At 50.4% G+C, this 18,061-nt stretch overlaps 4 protein-coding genes across 4 annotated transcripts; 1 reads left to right on the forward strand and 3 right to left on the reverse strand.

Annotated features, from left to right (window-relative positions):
* Positions 1–2,646: 2,646 nt before the first annotated feature.
* BU24DRAFT_451745 (uncharacterized protein) lies at positions 2,647–3,835 on the reverse strand (the record flags this gene model as incomplete). The annotated part of the gene is made up of 2 exons (XM_033531140.1): positions 2,647–3,329; positions 3,503–3,835. 2 exons carry the CDS (start codon positions 3,833–3,835, stop codon positions 2,751–2,753), a joined length of 912 nt encoding a protein of 303 aa, XP_033383140.1. The 3' UTR covers positions 2,647–2,750.
* Positions 3,836–4,828: 993 nt separating this feature from the next.
* BU24DRAFT_392971 (HAD-like protein) lies at positions 4,829–6,165 on the forward strand. Its single transcript, XM_033525182.1, has 2 exons — positions 4,829–5,117; positions 5,351–6,165. The coding sequence occupies exons 1-2, from the start codon at positions 5,055–5,057 to the stop codon at positions 6,146–6,148; spliced, it is 861 nt and encodes a 286-aa protein (XP_033383141.1). The 5' UTR covers positions 4,829–5,054; the 3' UTR covers positions 6,149–6,165.
* A 66-nt stretch (positions 6,166–6,231) lies between these two features.
* BU24DRAFT_423709 (uncharacterized protein) lies at positions 6,232–10,245 on the reverse strand. Its single transcript, XM_033528319.1, has 2 exons — positions 9,909–10,245; positions 6,232–9,828 (listed from the first exon to the last, which is right to left on the reverse strand). Exons 1-2 carry the CDS (start codon positions 9,978–9,980, stop codon positions 6,712–6,714), a joined length of 3,189 nt encoding a protein of 1,062 aa, XP_033383142.1. The 5' UTR covers positions 9,981–10,245; the 3' UTR covers positions 6,232–6,711.
* A 3,455-nt stretch (positions 10,246–13,700) lies between these two features.
* BU24DRAFT_410510 (uncharacterized protein) lies at positions 13,701–14,465 on the reverse strand (the record flags this gene model as incomplete). Its single annotated transcript, XM_033525993.1, has 5 exons — positions 13,701–14,011; positions 14,105–14,156; positions 14,251–14,278; positions 14,365–14,413; positions 14,447–14,465. The coding sequence occupies 5 exons, from the start codon at positions 14,463–14,465 to the stop codon at positions 13,701–13,703; spliced, it is 459 nt and encodes a 152-aa protein (XP_033383143.1).
* Positions 14,466–18,061: the final 3,596 nt, after the last annotated feature.

Consider the following 18,061-nt stretch of genomic DNA (forward strand, 5'->3'; position numbering starts at 1 on the left):
GTCTGCTTGGTCACGAGGTTGCATCCGCGCCTATGAAAACGAATATGCCCCGAAAATTCAGCGTTCCGGGACTCCCTGAGCTCAACAGCAGTCAGATCAACGCGGTTAAGAGCGTGTTGCAGAAGCCTTTAAGCCTTATTCAGGGTCCTCCAGGAACGGGCAAGACCGTCACATCTGCTACGATCATTTACCATCTCTGCAAGATTAGCGGCGGCCCCGTCTTGGTCTGCGCCCCATCGAACGTTGCTGTAGATCAATTGTGCGAGCGAATCCATCTCACAGGTCTGAAGACGGTGCGTGTCACTGCCAAGTCCAGGGAGGATGTCGAATCATCCGTCGGGTTCTTGTCACTTCACGAGCAGGTCCGCATGAATGATACCAACGTCGAGCTCAACAAATTGAACCAGCTCAAGAGCGATGTTGGCGAGTTATCCAGCCAGGATGAGAAGAAGTTCAAGCAACTCACCCGCGCTGCTGAGCGAGAGATTCTCAATGCGGCAGATGTCATTTGCTGCACTTGCGTTGGCGCCGGTGATCCCCGCCTTTCGAAGATGAAGTTCAGAACCGTACTGATCGATGAATCGACTCAGTCAGCGGAGCCCGAATGCATGATTCCCCTTGTCCTGGGTTGCAAGCAGGTCGTCCTTGTTGGTGACCACCAGCAATTGGGGCCAGTCATTATGAACAAGAAAGCCGCTACTGCTGGTCTGAATCAGTCCCTATTCGAGCGCCTGGTCATTCTCGGCTGTTCTCCCATTCGCCTCCAGGTCCAATACCGTATGCATCCCTGTTTGTCGGAGTTCCCATCCAATATGTTCTACGAAGGATCACTCCAGAACGGTGTTACTATGCAGGATCGCGTGCGTCGCGATGTTGATTTCCCCTGGCCGGTTGGAGACAACCCTATGATGTTCTGGTCAAACATTGGCGCTGAGGAAATATCGGCGTCTGGTACTTCATACTTGAACCGTACTGAGGCCACGAATGTAGAGAAGATTGTCACTCGCTTCTTTAAAGCAGGTGTGCAACCAAGCTCCATTGGTATAATCACGCCCTACGAAGGTCAACGTAGCTATGTCGTGAGCTCTATGCAAGCAACTGGCAGCTTCAAGAAGGAGAACTACAAAGAGGTCGAGGTAGCTTCAGTTGACGCGTTCCAGGGTCGTGAAAAGGACTTCATCATTCTATCCTGCGTTCGATCCAACGACCATCAGGGTATCGGTTTCTTGAGCGATCCGCGTCGTCTCAACGTTGCTCTTACACGTGCTAAATATGGTCTTGTCATTCTTGGAAACCCCAAGGTCCTTTCGAAGCACCCGCTTTGGCATCATCTTCTGCTCCACTTCAAGGAACGCAACTGTCTAGTCGAGGGACCGCTGACCAATCTCCAAGTGTCACTCCTACAGTTCAGCCGCCCTAAGCAAACCTACCGTGGCCCCCAGCGCTACCAGATGGCTTTCCAGCATGCTAGCAACGCCGCCAACCCACGCCAAAATGTCAATGGCGGTCGTCCTCCTCGTCAAGAGTACAATGACAATGGCTCTATCGTTGGATACATCCCTGACGATGTATCCTCTGTCCACTCATCTGCCATCGGAGGTGTCGGCGTGCCTTCCAACTACCCCCAAATGTTCTCGAACTTCCAAGAGAGCTGGCCGCTTCCTGGCCGCGGCGGGTCAGCTCCCAAGGGCAGGGGTCAGGGAGTGGCTGGAAGCGTTGCGGGAGAGTCCATTGCAGCAAGCGAGCTCACCGACGATAGAAGCAGCGTCGCAAACGGCACAGGTGGTATAAGCTTGACCGGACTCAGTCTCAATGATTATGGCAAGCCGACATCCCTGAGTCAGTCGGATCGCCTGAACCGCTTTGTAGAGTCTACACGTCGCAATGAAGGAAACCCCACTGGCTTCGGAGGCAATCGTGGACCTCGCGGTCTTGGTGCATTTGACGACGACGATGCCCGGAGCGTATCCACAGCATTTGCGAGTCAGATTGGTGGAGGCAACTATGACTGATTGGTTACATTCGAAGCCAGAACAGGAGAATCATCTGCTGTACTGATAAGTGTAAAGATAGCGACTGATCTTCATTCCGACCTCCCGACCTCAAGGGCGTGTGCGCCTACTTCCTGGTGAATCAACAGTCGGCCATGACGCCATTGAACCAACAACCGGGTTGTTCATAAAAGGGACTCTTGTTGGCAGCCTAGCAACGACATCGATATCACACCCCTCGCCCTCCCTGTGGCTCTTAGACAACTAGTTTACGTTGCCTGATCACGGCTCGTCCAAAGCACGGGAGAGATATATCTCACTCTAGGATCACACACCCACCCGTTCCAGCTATGCCAATGGTGATGCACGACTAAGCCCGCATATCTTTATATGCTCAAGCATATTTGTCCATCGATTTTATCCAGGAACGTGGATATGAACTTGGCGAATCGCATCACCGGTGGAATGGGTCGAATGCTATCGGAACAAGCAATCGCGCTGACCGATACCACTTAATTCAAGATTGGACGTTTTCCGGCTTTTACAGCTACTACAATGTTATGGCGTCTGATATTTCACAATTTGGAGGTAAGAGAAGAAAACACGAAAACCATACTCTATGTAGTCATTTCTGAAATTGAACCTGCTTGTCATACATAAGAGAAGATACGTGATGCAGTCGTGAACCTGTTTCTGGATCCAGCGTACTACTAACGATAATTTACACATTAGATTCCCGGATCGAGCACTACAGATGATTCAACCTTGCATTTCATGTCTGACGTTGTCGTGCGGCAGTTCGAGACATCCATCACCTCCCTGCATTTCATGATGGCCTCCATCTCCATACAGTTCGCGCCTATCCTCATTACTCTGCATCTCATGGAAAACGTTTGACTCGTCCAGCTCGGCTGACGGGGCCTTCTTCAAGGACGCTTCCGAATCTCCGATGGAAGAAGCATCACCAGAGGCCGATTGACTCCAGTGTGCACGAATAAGGTTCCACCTTGCCAGCAAGAATCCCAACGCCAGCAGGGAGATCCCTCCCGCCGCGGCACCGATCCCTATGCCTGCCTTCGCGGCAGCCGATAGTTCCCCTGCGCTTTTAGTGTTAAGCACTCCCCTCAAGCTTCCGATGACCTGTGTATTATTCGACGTCATCGTTGGAGCAGGTACGTTCAGTGTCTGCTGCACAGGCAAAGGGGTCCACGTTGGCGCTATTATTTCGGCATCGATACTGCTGTTCGGGTCACAGCATAGTCTTGACTTGATACAACACCAGCGGCGCGAGTCGATGGCCCCACTGCAGGGCGTCATGCCAATAGCATTGCCAGGTTCCTATTGAGTGGGACAGCAAGGGCCCCAGTGTTAGTCATGCACTGTTTTGCTTTGCAGGTATTCAATTCGCCAGGGGGACGGACCCTCCCCAAAACAACGACATGAAGCCTTTGACAGGGCTGAGGGGGTTCAAGAATGGAAGGAAATTGAACAAAAGATGAACAGAAACTCACGGTCATGCAGACACTCGGACAGGCCCCTTCTTCCTTTGTGATGCAGTGACCCCTCCAATAGTTAGTTGCATTGTTCCCGTCGCTATCAACGTAAATGGTCGCGCATAGGCCGTTGGGGAGACACTCGTCGCTCGTGCCGTCTGTTACGACTACTCTGGGATTCCTCGACCGGTTAGCGTAGCAGCAGATGGTTGGATGATTGCGGCATGGAGCAAAGCCGGGTACATAGCCGCCAGTGGAATTGTAGCATGCGTCGACGATAGGGAGCAAGCTGGCTGCTGTGAGGATGAGGGTAGTAGTGAGGAGAGGTCTACGGGTCCTTGGGACAGCCATAGCTTCAACTTGTGTAATGGGGCTAGGGATTGGTCGTATCTTTGTTTTGTCGTTCTGTTGCCGTGGGCTCAGGATGTCCTTAGTCTCGTCGTTGCTCACGATAGGCTGTGGAAGTTATGAAAGGATGACAACCAGAAAAGCTGCCAGCTAACCCGCGGACACACTGCATTTATGAAAGAATTGCACATTGAGCATGTCGTACATTCATTGAATATCCGAGGGAATCGCATTAATACTTGCCGCGCCGACTGCAGATGAAATCAACTTGAGGTGGAAAGAAGAGCATACGGAGAGATGGCTTTATCTTCAAGCCAATCAACATACACTAGGCATCGCGAAATGATGCTCAAAGCAGACATATCACGGAAATACACAGGACGATATTCTACGAGGCAACAGTTTCACAGCCTTTAACCGCAAACCATCTGTAAGGCTGCCGCACATTGCGTTTTGTCGGTGATTGGAAGCTTGCATTCATGACCCCCTGAATGAGACGGACCCCAATTGACTGCGTACATACGAGTCCGTGGCAACGAAGTCAATCTCAATGGACCGAGATTCTCAACAACAGTTCTATTCGAGTAGTATCAGGAGAACGGTATATCTATTAACTGACTTCTCCAATGTCTATACAGCTAGCTTAACATACAGAGCAAACTAAATCGACTGAACTTCGGTTCCCAAGGACTCGGTAGACGTTACCGCAAACAACGACTTAGAGTCCCCAGAAGATATACCTACCACGTGAAAAAAGCACCCGCCTCCACGGAAATCCCAACAATCAAAATCTTCTGCAAGTCCCGAACGAAAGTCCATTCAGGAACGCGAACCCAAGATTTCCATACGAGTAGCTTGGTTCCCGCCAGGTCCGAATAATCAGGGAAGAGGGATCAGATAAGATCTAGAACTCTCCCCCGGTTATCGATTAGCAGCAACCTACTCTGCCTCGGCAATATGCAAGCAACCGCGACGACGACGATCACCCCTCCTCCACGGGATTCCCCCAACGTCGAGTACAACCTCCTGCCTTACCCCAGTCCTACAGTGCAGAGAAATGTGATCCTTTTTCTTTTTCCTCGCACATACATACACACCTTGAATCCCCCAAGCTTGGAATTGCGATTATAGAATGATACCCGGATCCTAGAGGGGGACATTGCAATTACGATTCAATAGGTACAACAACGTACGTGATCAATTGAGCACCACAAGGGAAATAATGTCGTCGTTGTCCAAATTACCGCCTCCTAAGGCTATTCTCTTTGACATTGGCGGTGTCTGCGTAAGTCTTTGTCTTTAATGTCTTTTCCTATACCTCGTCCCTATATCTCGTCCCTATATCTCGTCCCTATATCTCGTCCCTATATCTCGTCCTCATCTTTCCTCTACTCCCATTCATACTTCCCAGTACCTTTCCCTCCTCCCCCTTCTCAACCAAACAAACCCCCAACTCTACCCCCAAAACCCCTACAGCAACACTCCCAACCCTCACCCCAACATTAACATTCCCACCAGGTAATATCCCCCTTCCAAGCGATCCTCGACTACGAGCGCGCCCACAACATCCCAACCGGCTACATCAACCACGCGATCCAACTCGGCCCGCACGACACAGGAGCCTGGCAGCTCATTGAGCGCGGCGACGTCGTCCTCAACGACGCCTGGTTCGCCTCCTTCAAGGCTCAACTCTCCAACCCGGATCACTGGTCCCGGTACTACCTCCGCTCCTCCTCCTCCTCTTCCTCCACTGGCGGTGGATCCGTCCCACCAGTCCCAGACATCGACGCAAAGAAACTCTTCTGGAACATGATGCGCACGAGCCGCGCGCCCGATCCCTTCATGTACCCCGCGCTCAAGAAGCTCGGCGCCAGCGGTCGCTTCGCCCTCGGCGCGCTGAGCAACACGGTCGCGTACCCGGATGGCATCGTGGACGAGGAGGGGAACCTGTTTGAGAAGGGGCTTGTGCACGACCAGGACGAGGGGAATCCGCATAGGGGGGATTCGAGGGATATCAAGGATTGCTTTGATGTTTTTGTTAGTAGTGCGCATGTTGGGGTTAGGAAGCCGGATCCCAAGGCGTATGAGTTGGCGGTTAGGGAGCTGGATAGGGTGGCGAGGGGGAAGGGGTTGGGGGGTGTGACTGCGGAGGAGGTGCTGTTTTTGGATGATATTGGGATTAATCTCAAGTGGGCGAAGAAGAGTGGTTTGCGGACTATCAAAGTGAACCTTGGGGAGACGAAGGATGCCGTCCGTCAGCTCGAGGAGCAAACGGGTTTGCAACTCTTACCCGACAACGGTAGAGCTAAGCTATAGAAAGAAAATAGAAGAGCTATCAAGAATCATCAAATCATCACACAGAACTGCAGGGAAGGAGTTCAAATGTGAGAGCACGAATTGCGGTTTGCTGTGAATAGCAGGTGGATTCTATGCTACAGTCATGAATAATGATTCTAGAATCTGTCGGATATGCATTCCGCTTAAATGCACATGTTCCGCCCATATATGTAGCTCATTAGGAGCTTCCGTTGCCCATATTTCCTGCGATTCCTCCCAAAGGATATCCCCTTTCATTTAGTCCCAATGCCTTACATAATATCGACAAAAGAAAGTAAGTTGGTGGATGAGTGGACTTTGGTCCCTGATCTCTAGAGGTCCAAATCTGAATGGAGCAAAAGTGCTCTGTTTGGGCCTGAATAGGTCTCGGCCAGGGATGTAAACGCATATGCAATGACCAATAGCCTTGTCGTGGTCTTCGAATCCAAATAACGCCTATTTATCAAAAAGTATTCCGGCACCTGCCTGGTATATCCCGCGAAAGAATTGTTTAACTGGGAGAAGAAGAAAAAGAAAGAAAGAAAATGTGCCCGCCTAATTGTTCAATCGTCCTTTACGCTTGAACTGACATAGCCATCGTCAATGTCCTCGGGATCTGCCAACCCGACGAGGGTCTTGCTAGCATCGAGGCATTGTTCAATGACACGGGCACGAATCTTGTTGGAGAGGCCGCTGCGGCGGCCAGTAGCATGCCCAATCCACATGCGCAAAGAGCTTGCCAGACGCTCCAGACCAGCGCTGCTCTCAAACTGTAGGGATGGGTTGTTGATGAAGTGCCTTAGCACTTTGTAGCCAGCGACAAAACTGAGCAAAGTGGTAGTGGCTTCTGGGAAAGACAGGTTGTTGACGGTAAGCACCGCACGGGGACGAGCTTGAGGGTTCAGACACTCGACCAGGGCAAGGCATTTGGCAAGTGTGAGCGCATTCTGAACATCGGCGGGCAGGGCGTCGTTACTGATCAGGTTGACAAACTTGACGGAGACGCTCTTGTTCTCCGCTTGTTCTGGAGTGGAGGGAAGGGCGGCAAATGCAGTCGCGATGCGGTCCGTTCGGTTATCATCCAGGACGACAGCCTGCGCTGCAAGAGCTCGAATGCGGGCCTGGGAGGTGGGCGGCGCCGTCCGGCCAGCCAGCTCCAATTCCCGCTTGACACTGTCCTTCACAGTCTTGCCCTTCGAACCAAGGCAACCAATAAGAGCCTTTCGGGTCGCATGGCTAGACCACCAAGCTGCAAGAGCATCAAGTGGTGAAGAGATGGCAAAGTCTTCGACGACGCCGTCCATTGACTTGTCCAGTGTGGTGTTTTCTGCACTGGGTTTGTTCCAAGCCAAGTTGTAGGCACGCTGGACGATGCTGGGAATCAACACCTCGTCGCACTCCATCTCAAGGAGCGCAGCAAGATGCGATGGTAACTGATCGACATCCGAATTCTTGGAAGATGCGTTTTTCGCGACTTTGTGCTCTGTGCGGGCAAGGTTCCAGTACCGACGAGCCAACATGGCGCTCAAGTCCTCCAGAATCTTCCAACCACCGACACGGGTGTTCGCAAGTTCACAAAGCAAGACTCGAATGTGCAGCGCCTTCAGCATAAGAAGGGCTGGAGTGTCAGGCAGGGTTCCGGATGCCATCAGAGTAAGGACCAGGCGGCTTTTGCTGATCTCAGCGTCGCCTCCGGTGAGTTGAGCGTCCAAAGCGATTAGCCAAGCCTTAACTCGAGCAGCCTCTTGCTCCTTGGTGATGCCGAATAGGAAAGCATATGCTGGCCAACCGATGATCTTGCGAGTGCTGAGCTTGAGGGTCTTCAAGGCCAAAGCGGCGACCTCGAGAAGGAAATTATGGCGAGGAACCCATACCGTCTGGATAGCAGTCAACCAGGCCTTGCGGCGCACTTCGACGGGAGACGCGAGTGACGGAGCACGGGACAGGAGGATTGCGGGAGGAGCCTTCTTCTTAGGTTTGGAGCGGAAGTCGAGAAGCGGTGCGATGATGTAGAAGACTGCGCCAAATACGAGCAACAACTTGGCGAGTGGCAACTGAGCAGAGGCAGCGCCCAGCGAAACGCGTGGTGCGAAAACAGCGGCGAGGTTGAATGGCAGAGCGAAGAGTCCGCGGCCTTCGGGCTCCTCCTGCGATTGCTCCCGCTCGACGAGGCCTTCCATGATCATCAAGCCAGCCAACGAACCAACCATCAATTTGCCCATCATTGCGCTGCTGCGTCGGCTGTTGACCATCGGTGGACCAGCGTGAGTGGGTCGGCCCGGGCCGTTCGAGTATTGTTGGTATGCGGCAGCCTGGGGAGCATAGTGAGGCTGTGGTGGGAGTCCGCGATGAAGGTTTGCCATGCTCTCTGGCACTGGGATCATGCCTTGCGGTGGGCCGGCCTGCTGCATGGCGGCGTGGTGTGCAAATGGGTCGTCGTGATATCGGCTTCCGTCCGGAGTTCCCACCGATCCGTGCAAGGCCATTGGGCCCGATATGGCCATCTTCTCGTAACTATCCAGTCTACCTTTGAGCGTTCCGACCTCCTCTTGCAAGCGCTTGTTGCGCTTCTCCAGATGGCGGATGTACTCGGTCGCTTTCGACAACACGGTGGCTTTGTTGAGCTTGTGGGCAGGGGTGAGGCCTTCCAGGTCCTCTGGGTCGTCGTCTTCTTCATTGCCACCACCGGGGCGCGACATTACTCGCAGGCTGGGTACACTGTCTCGGAGTGCAGCAATCTTATCGTTGAGATTCGTCCTGTACCTCTTCTCGATCATGTTGTGGGCCGTCTTCTTCACGGGAGGCTGCTTCTCCTTCTTGTCCGATGGCTCTGGTTCGGTCTCTTCGGAGGACGACTTTCGCTTCTTTGTGTTCTCGATACTGGGTTCTGGCGAGGACTGTGCGGATGAGGAGCTCGTTCGGCCATTGTTCACGGAAGACGGGCTGTGCTGCAGGCTAGGCGTGGACAGAGGAGGAGCGGGAACGGAAGCCAATCCGTGGTGACCGAATGCCTGTGGGGAGAATAGGTTCCTGTCGCCTTGTTGCTGTTGCTGGTCCCAGAGAGGTGGCGAGTAGAATCCGTGTTGCTGTTGGCCATCACCTGTGGAAGGAGAGCTCAGAGCGGTTCCGGCGAAATCGAACGCGGTGGGAGGCACTACGCCTTCGCCAAAACTGAAAGGCACTGTGCCGAGATGTGTAGCGGGGAGGGGTGGCGCCGACATGGCACTAGATTGCATGTCCACGGAAGTCTGAGGTAGTTGGGGGATCTGGCGGCGGTTGAAGAGGGGAGTGCGCTGGTCGGGCTTAAGGAAGCAGACGGGCCCCTGAGGGTTCAGAGGTTTCGCGTCCCGAGGCTGCGGCTGAGCCTGGCTCTGGTTTTGTGGTTGAGGTTGAGGTTGAGGTTGGGCTTGTTGATGCTGCGACGAATTCGGGTCCCATTGCATCCATTCGTTCCAATCGTTTCGGGTGAAATCTTCAGGGGCAGGTGCTGTGAGGGCCATGTCGTCGCCCGAGGTGGTGAGCCAAGGGGCGCGCTCGGCATTTGTGAAAGCGAAGTCGCCTGGGAGAGGGAGGTTGTTCATGATGGCCTTTTTTCTAAGCAGGGGCGAGGCTGCTATTGTGTTGTTAGATCGGGGACTCGGGGAGGGTTTGAAAGCATCGAAGATGCAGTATGGTCCGACCTGGTGAGGGATGGTGGGTTAGCGCAAAAGACCAACAAGCGATGACAAGTGAAAAAGCAACGAAGTAGTCGAGGACATACGGCGACCTTTTCGAGTGCAAGTCCGTCGTCTAGGACAGTGTTAGGCGAGCGTGATTCGTCCATGGTGGCCATGGCGAATGCAGTGACGGTTTGGGGGGTCTTGGGGGTAAGTGGAGGAGTAGGTGGCGGGTGTATGTACAACACCGAATGGCGATTCCGGGTTGTAACAAGAGGGAAGAGCCACACCCGGGCAGATGGGATTGAAGACAACAGAGGCAGTGGGCAAAGGGAGGGAAGGAAACAGTAAATGGATAGCGGGATATGATATGGTGTGGAAGAATTGACGTGGAAGGGGAAAGCAAAAGGTGACGAGGGAGCGGGCGTGAAGGAGAGTAGGGTATGTCTTACCAGCAGGCGACGAGGGGAAGGCAATCAATCAAATCAGTTCATGGCCTTCTCTCTCGAAGAAAGATCAGACGAGCGCCGTGGAGGTTCCTCTCGAAAAGGGAAGGGGAGGGATGGGGTGGAAGGGTCGGTGGGAGCCTGAAGGGATGGGATGCAGCCGAGTGCGACGACGGAAGATCGGGGGTGGATGAATTGGGCGGTCTCGTGATCCGTGATTTGGTAGAATGGCACTGCACTGCTTTTCCGTATTATACAGTAATACTGTACTCGGTACTCCGCACTGGTGGGTGTATGAGTATGGAAAAGGAAATGCGGACCGATTGAATGGGAAGGGAAAAATAGAGTAGAGCGTGCAGGTTGCAGGACTCAGAGACGCAGTGTTACAGGATAGGGAATGAAAGATACAGGGGTCCAGTCCAGAGTATGCGTATGGAATATGGGAATAGAGTTGGATGGTCGAGTGTAGTTCGTAATAGAAATGGTGTAATGATAATGATGGTAATGATGCCGATGCCGATGATGATGGTGATGACGATGGAGATGATGCGAGTTGTTGGGAACGGTGGTGAATGGCGACGAATAATTGGAGAGGGTGAAGCGGTCCAGTGGTCCAGGTGGAAGTGAATGGGCGAGTGTGGGATTGTGGGATTGTGGGATTGTGGGACGGAAGAGAGCGAAAGATCGAATGATTTATGGCGTGATGAGGGAAGGGAACGAGGAAGTAGTTAGGGAAGGAGCGAGGGGGGGGGGAGGGTGTGTGTTTATTATTTAGCAGAGAGAGAGAAGGAAGAGGAGAGGCGGGTAGGGTAGGGTTTGGGGGGGGTGTTGGGTGTTAGGCGTGGTAGGGTAGGCACGGTAGGGTAGGGTAGGGGAAGTGCTCGGTCCTTAGCCGGGGCAGGATGAGTGGACGAGTAGACGAATGGGTGAGTGGATTCAGTACCGACGCTTATTCCATCGTGTACCGATGCAGGAGAAGGAAGACAATGGAGAAGAAGGGTTCAAAGGTGAGAGAGAGCACCCACTGCACACACGCCACGCCTCCACAGGATGAACGAATATTGGCGATGTTAATCAAGACGAATTGACGTGTGCGAGGTAGTTGAAAGGAGGTTATGTTATGGCGACTCGTACAGTAGTTATAACTACCCAAGTATTGGACAAGATGGGGAGGTCGCCGGTCGTCTTCTTAGCAGGACGGTATGTCGCCGAATAACTAGAGTTCAAAGCAAGATCAAATGGAAATGAAGAGGAGGGAGAACAAGTGGAAAGAATGAGAACCGTAGATACCTAGACACACAGGAAAAAGGATAGAATAGATACAATTGAAGAAGGAGTGTGGAAGTCGCCGTAGTGATACGAGTATATGATACTCATAGTCGTGCTGCAGTTACTCATGGTTTGATTGATTATTGAGTGACAAGAAGTGACAAGAGGCGGCGTTACAGACAAGCCATCCCCGTCCAATAGGAAACCGCCTTCAACATTGGCGCAACCACTTGACACAACTCTACACACTTCAGACAACTCTAGACTCTGGGGCATCTCTTGGGACCTTCTTACAATTCAACTCGGAAGACGTCTTTGACACCTTTTGACACTTTGACATTTCGACTAATTAAATGAACCAATCTCCATCTCTTCTCATTTAGATCATTTCTACAGCCGGCTTCTTCACGATCATATTCCATCATACATTTCATTACCCCGGACGGAAAACCTACATACCAACAAGTTCCAAAACACTTGGACGTCGCTGATCGGCAATCCTTCCTCGCCCTACGAGTGCCCTGCCCATACGTGCGCCTACCTCTCCTATGATGCAAGCCTACGTCAACCCCGTCTCCGTCCAGTTTCACCTTCCGTTCGTCACCATCATGCCAATCCATACATCTTATATCCATCATACCTCGTAACCTCCAACCAAGTATCTAGGATCCTTTGCATCAACCTCCAAGCATCTATTAGGTAAACGCCGACTACTATAGTAGTATCAGAGGGAGAAAAGTCGACATGTGCAAGTACCTTGGTTCGACATTACACTAAAAGCCTCCACGATCCCTCCATCCATCCATCCATCCATCCATCCATACGTCCATCCATACGTCCATCCATACGTCCAGTGCTTAGGTACTTACTCAATCAAAGGATCAGAGAATGAATTAAAAGACAATCAACCTATTCCTTGGAATTCTTGTTAGTACATACTTTATCGTATGTACTCGAGGGTTGACACACTACACCACCTACGCAATAGACGGTCGATCAGTGGACACCTGCATCTCTCTGCCTTCCCGGCTGCCGCATCCCGCATTCCGTCGCTTACCGTGCAGTGTGCAATATTGAATGTACGGGCTACATACATAGAGTGCTGTGCAGTACCGTGCAGTACCGTGAATTGCAATGCCACAATACAGTTTAGTGCAAGCAATTACTGTACATTCTGTGTACTTTGAATGTGCCCAACAGCTCCAGCCTCGAGCTTCGAGCGCGCATGTGCATGTGCGGGTGCGGGATTCCCGGGATCCGGGCATAAACCCAAACGATTGGTCGCCGTCGCAAATGCCTGCACTAACCCCAATCTGAGCTGGACCCTTCTTCCAGCCCAAGACAACCTCTTGTCTAACCTCATCTGGGGTCATTATCCCATCCGGTCCCATCCCATCTCATTCCAGGTGTGGTGAAATGGGATGCGATCCGATGAGATGAGATGAGAGATGAGATGAGAGATGAGACGAGATGCGCTACGATGAGATCCGATGAAGATGGAAACCTCCCCACGTGGCACTTGCTCTCCATTCCATCCGCAACCTCACGACTCCACTCATTCAGCTTTCCACAGATCCGAAGAGGAAAAGTAGTCACCAGCAAGGCAATCTCTCAATTCACTCATTATTGCTTTGTACTTACTTTTTCCTTCCAGACATACATCAGCCAGCAGCCTCTTTCCTCGCTCCTCAGCCAATCCACACTTGCCTCCATCCCGCTTCGGGAAATTCCTCGCGATTTCACATCAACACCACCAATCTCGACCTCCACTTGTGTAACCCTCCAGTCGCCTCTACGTTTTTATTCGACATGTTCTGTTCACTCTTTTTCGTTATCGACTTCTGAAACCTCTCTAGCGCATTGTGTTTCGACGATCTCACTTCTTCATCTTCCCCCTCCTCGGGACTATCCGCCTTCCCAACCGCCTCCCCGATGCAGGGTCACACGCACGTCGGCGACACGCTTCGTCGTCGCAACCTCATCCATCACCTTTGATCTTCAGGCTTCAGCTGCGGCTTCGGTTGTGGCTGTCTTCCGCTTTGCTCGCCGTCTTCGCTACACTGTGGAAATGATTCAACTTCCGCACTTCCAATGCCCATGCAGTCTCATCAACAGATCGACATTCCACGATGCTAATCTAATCACCAATAGTCCATTTTCCATCCCAGCATGCGCCATAACTCAATCCACAACCCAGAAGTCAGCCTTGTCATACACACAGCTCCATAACCCATCCACGCACAGCGTCATCCTTTCCGCCTCCAGCCATCCCGTCGAGTCCATGTCTGAGACACCGTCCAGTCCGCCGCAAAGGAATCCAATAGAACATCCTTTCCGGTTTTCTACGTTGCCGTCTGCTCCGTCGTCTGGACTTCTACCGCACCGCTTTCGTGGATGGTTCGATATCATCTGCCAAGCGACGCAGATGGCCCGGAAACGCCATGGTCTAGGACTCGAGGTAACGAGGCTGTCTGATGTGGATCTCTTCTCGCCTGTCCAGGCCAGATGTTCTCAGGTGCATTCGTCCTAGATCTGCGACAGGTTTCTTTTCTTATCGTGGGGCTGTTGTCAGGTCCGTGATGTACCATCCGATATGCGTCCAAGCTTGGACTTGTTCTCATCTCCAGTAGGGGAGATCTATAGGTAACTCAACATCACTTGATGTGATATGATGTAGTCTGCCTTTCTTAGAGGGCTCCTAGTAATGTGCTTCAGGCAAGCAATAACTTACTGAAGTAGCTTTACACGTCCCTGCTTGCCTGTTCTTTGTATTACAGTAGAATATAATACGTAGTCTTTATAGCAGATTAAAAGGCATATCCACGAAATAAGTCAGGTTTAATACATTTTCTCGCTTGTCCTGTTAATATTTATGCGTGCAGACAGACAACAGACTATGCAAACATGTAGATAATGAACAGACAGACATTTCACATATACAGGCATATAGACAATAGATAGGTAGGTGATAGATAGATGATAGACAGGCAGGCAGATAGCGTACAAATATTAGCATGACATGTATCTGGTCCTGTTAGAGAGGTAGTCTTAACTTTTATTATTCAGCACTCTGCTAATACAGAATAATAATATATTTATCAAGACATGTAAGTGACTGAGTATAGAAGCCCTCCCTATATAACTTGCTGTATCTTTTGTATACTAGAATAAATACTCTAGGTGTTACTTTACTCTGTTGTCTATCTGTTGTCTGTCTGTATCTATAATGCTGCTAGGGAGTCTAGTGAATAGATCTATCTCTATTCTAATAACTGCAAAGTAGCATTCCCCTATTCTTAGAGTATATTATTATATATTTCTCTTTTCTTTTCCCTAGGGCTACAAAGCACGCTCGCCTATTTTCTTGCAATCTCTGTATACTCTTTTAACATATTTTTATGTCTAGCATTTTGAATAGAGTATAAGGTAAAACAGAACAGGTGTTTAAAGCCTATGAATATACAATAAATTCCTGTCTCTGGACAGAGATGTGAATATAAGTATAACTAATTGAATCTGCTACAATCAACCCATAAAGATTATCAAGATGGGCTTGCTGCTTGATAGCTTCTTGTACAGTCTAACCGGTCAACCAGTAGTACTTAAACCCCCACATTTGCTGTAGTTGTAGGCATATTAGAATAGCTAAGGGCTAGTCTGATATCATACCAACTGTACATACGTCAACCAAGATTCTACCATGTTATGTCTCTCCTAGGCCTCCTATATACAAAAGGCATTTACATACATCCTCCACTGACTCTGTATCTCATGCAGATCACGAACACTATCTGTACATCAATGGAAGCTCTATCTCCCACACTCCCCATTATTCTCTGCCAGACCCCCTCAAAATACGACAAATTGAGAAGCAGATAAATATATCCGCCATAATACGAAGTACCATAAGCTGTTCAAGCTCCAGACCGAATATATCAGTGTCAACCCAAACCCACTGAAGAGAAAGAAGAATGTTGATTTCCCCTTCTGCACTGCTGAACGATGATTACATGATCTCTTCCATAGGGAAAAAAATAGTGTACAAGGAAGGCAGGAAAGAAGGACTGTATAGATCATATAATGATCTACTTGTAAGGACTTTGATCACGGGAAATAGTACGACTGTTGGGCGTGGTTCTTCTCTACTCTTCATTTTCAGTACGCCAGAACTACGTTGAGGTCTATGATAATAATGACTGATGTCATCATGGGAAGAATGCCATATCAAATCATCGGACAGATACCCGGGCAAGTAAAATACTAAAATATTGCTTCTGTATATTGTTGAACAGTATCCGACTTGGCACTACCGATCAGTCAAAAGATATATGTATATCCGTTACCAGGGGAGAATGTTAGTCGGCGGAGTGATTTGTGCGTAGAGGTCGTCTTCGACCAGCCATGAGACGTTGGAACGAACAAGTGTGTTGGATTGGGATGATTGATTTGCGGGCGATTGAGTGAAAATTGAAATTCTTCTATTGAACACCGTCGATTTCGTTTTCGTGGAAACATTTAAAGCCACAGGTGGTTCAAAGCAATATCCAGTTCAAACAGAGGCGAGAAACTCACCTATCTTCATTTGTGTCCCTGGGGAAAGGGGTGATGTAGTGAATCAGCTCAAAGATGATTGTGTGAAAGAGCTGGATAGAAATAGCAGGATATTCTCAAAAAAAAAAAAGAACTTAACGTGGTTGATATTGCACGTATAAAGTTCAAGACATCACTCCAGTCTATCTCTTCAACATCCTTTCCTACATCTACTATGTCTGTGATCAAATCACAGAAGATGTATCGATACGCAAGCCATCATTCAATTAAGTTCTTCCACCGTGGTTACCTCGCCTTACTACCCCCTTTCCCGTCCCTCAAGCTTGTGTTCGGCTTGCTTGGACAGCGTGTTCAAGTCATAAACGTGTACCCCTTTTCACATCGAATGTTAAGTAGCAACCAGACATACGAGTGCCCTGCCACTATCCTCACCTCCACCGAGGTCCCACGGCAGTGAGTACCGTGGAGAGCATGCCACGCCATACATAACCTCACCTCACCTACCCTGAACACTTCCTCCACGAACACTTGACACATACCCAAGGTTTACTTACAGCAAGCTTCATGTACACAAGTAAGTACACACAATAAACAAAACCTCACCTACCACCCAAAGTGGTCGAGTAGTGATGGAGTCAAGTAGTCAGACAGTCAACTAGCCAACACATATCTATCCCCATATACTGTTGATGGCATCTGGTTCTCTGTTACACGCATTATCAACTACACGAAGCCTCATCGGAGATAGATACTCATGTACGCCCCCCTGAACCGTGAAAGCATCAGTTCTGTCTTCGATCCGCACCCTCCCCCTTTCCCTGGGGTTGTTGACTGCAAGGTACAGCGTGTATTTCTCCCGCCAGTATGATAATAAACGGTATGTAAGGTGTATAGATAGCTGGAGGTGCTCTCGGTGGAGTGTCGGTATGGATCATGACAGATAGGATGGAGGAGGTATATAGGAGACGAGTCGTCATCTAGTGTACGTAGGTTCGGAGGAGGAAGCGAAGGAACGAAGCGTGATAGGAAGCTTCAACGGCCGTCGGTATGATGCCGTTCGTCCTATTTTCAACGTATGAGGTGTGGATGTTCGCTCGGAGGCTCGTTCAAGAGGTTCCGCTTCGACGCTGTGGTCGTGGAGAAGGGGAGAGGGAGGGAGGAGAACTTCACAGCGATGAGTAGGAAGATGTGGTTAGATGAAGTCGTCTTGGAGATCATGAAGTGAAGAGTGGATAGACAAGAGGTCGGCTCAATTGCAAGGTCAAGGGAAGGTGCGCTTCTCGGTGAGTACCTTCTTCAACGATCGTCGAACGAGTACGAACGGACAGGTCGGTCGGGCATCAAGAGAAGAATATGATCTTGATACGACACGATAATAGGATTCACGGTGCTCAAACACGACTGAACAGCCATAGAATTGGTTGAATGTAGACTCTAATTGATTGGAAAGTGTGCCAGTGTCTCTGTGAGCAAGGTGCAAAACCTCAAACACATCGGCAGCACGTTAGCAGTGCAACGAATGACAGCGAAATGTATCAGGGAATCAATGATGGGTATCTATCAACTGCTAAAGTGACTATTCAATTTTTGGTCTCCTGTTGTCCTCCAACGAACGCGGGACCTACCACCGCTGTGCATCTTGATCTCACCACCACGGGGTCACAAGTCACCATGCTTACATCAGTCAAGCAACGATAACTAATAACACAGTGCACAAGGAGTCAAAATAACCAAACAGCCAGAGGGATGCTCGACCCAGGAATAGGATAGCCCTTCGGCCGAGACCGACCATACTAGACGCTATAATAGCAGTACCATCTCAAATCGCTCGACTCAAGTCCTCGCAAGGCCTACCAGACTCTGACCCCTTCGTCTCTTCGAAGCGATTAAAAGTCGTATGATCGGACAGAGACTGCCCAGCGGCCCTATTACTGCTTCGTACATCCCACTCACCCCCTCAACATCCCGCACTCACGGTATGTAACGAGACG

Source organism: Aaosphaeria arxii (assembly GCF_010015735.1).
Source record: "Aaosphaeria arxii CBS 175.79 unplaced genomic scaffold BU24scaffold_5, whole genome shotgun sequence".
NCBI classification, from domain to species: domain Eukaryota; kingdom Fungi; phylum Ascomycota; class Dothideomycetes; order Pleosporales; genus Aaosphaeria; species Aaosphaeria arxii.

What these genes read in the sequence shown, in the direction of transcription:
- BU24DRAFT_392971 (XM_033525182.1), top strand. Translation starts at nt 5,055, where the DNA reads ATGTCGTCGTTGTCCAAATTACCGCCTCCTAAGGCTATTCTCTTTGAC. An exon ending in TTGACATTGGCGGTGTCTGC is followed by an intron (nt 5,118 to 5,350) that starts GTAAGTCTTTGT and finishes CATTCCCACCAG; the next exon opens with GTAATATCCCCCTTCCAAGC.
- BU24DRAFT_423709 (XM_033528319.1), bottom strand. Translation starts at nt 9,980, where the DNA reads ATGGCCACCATGGACGAATCACGCTCGCCTAACACTGTCCTAGACGAC. An exon ending in TTGCACTCGAAAAGGTCGCC is followed by an intron (nt 9,829 to 9,908) that starts GTATGTCCTCGA and finishes ATCCCTCACCAG; the next exon opens with GTCGGACCATACTGCATCTT.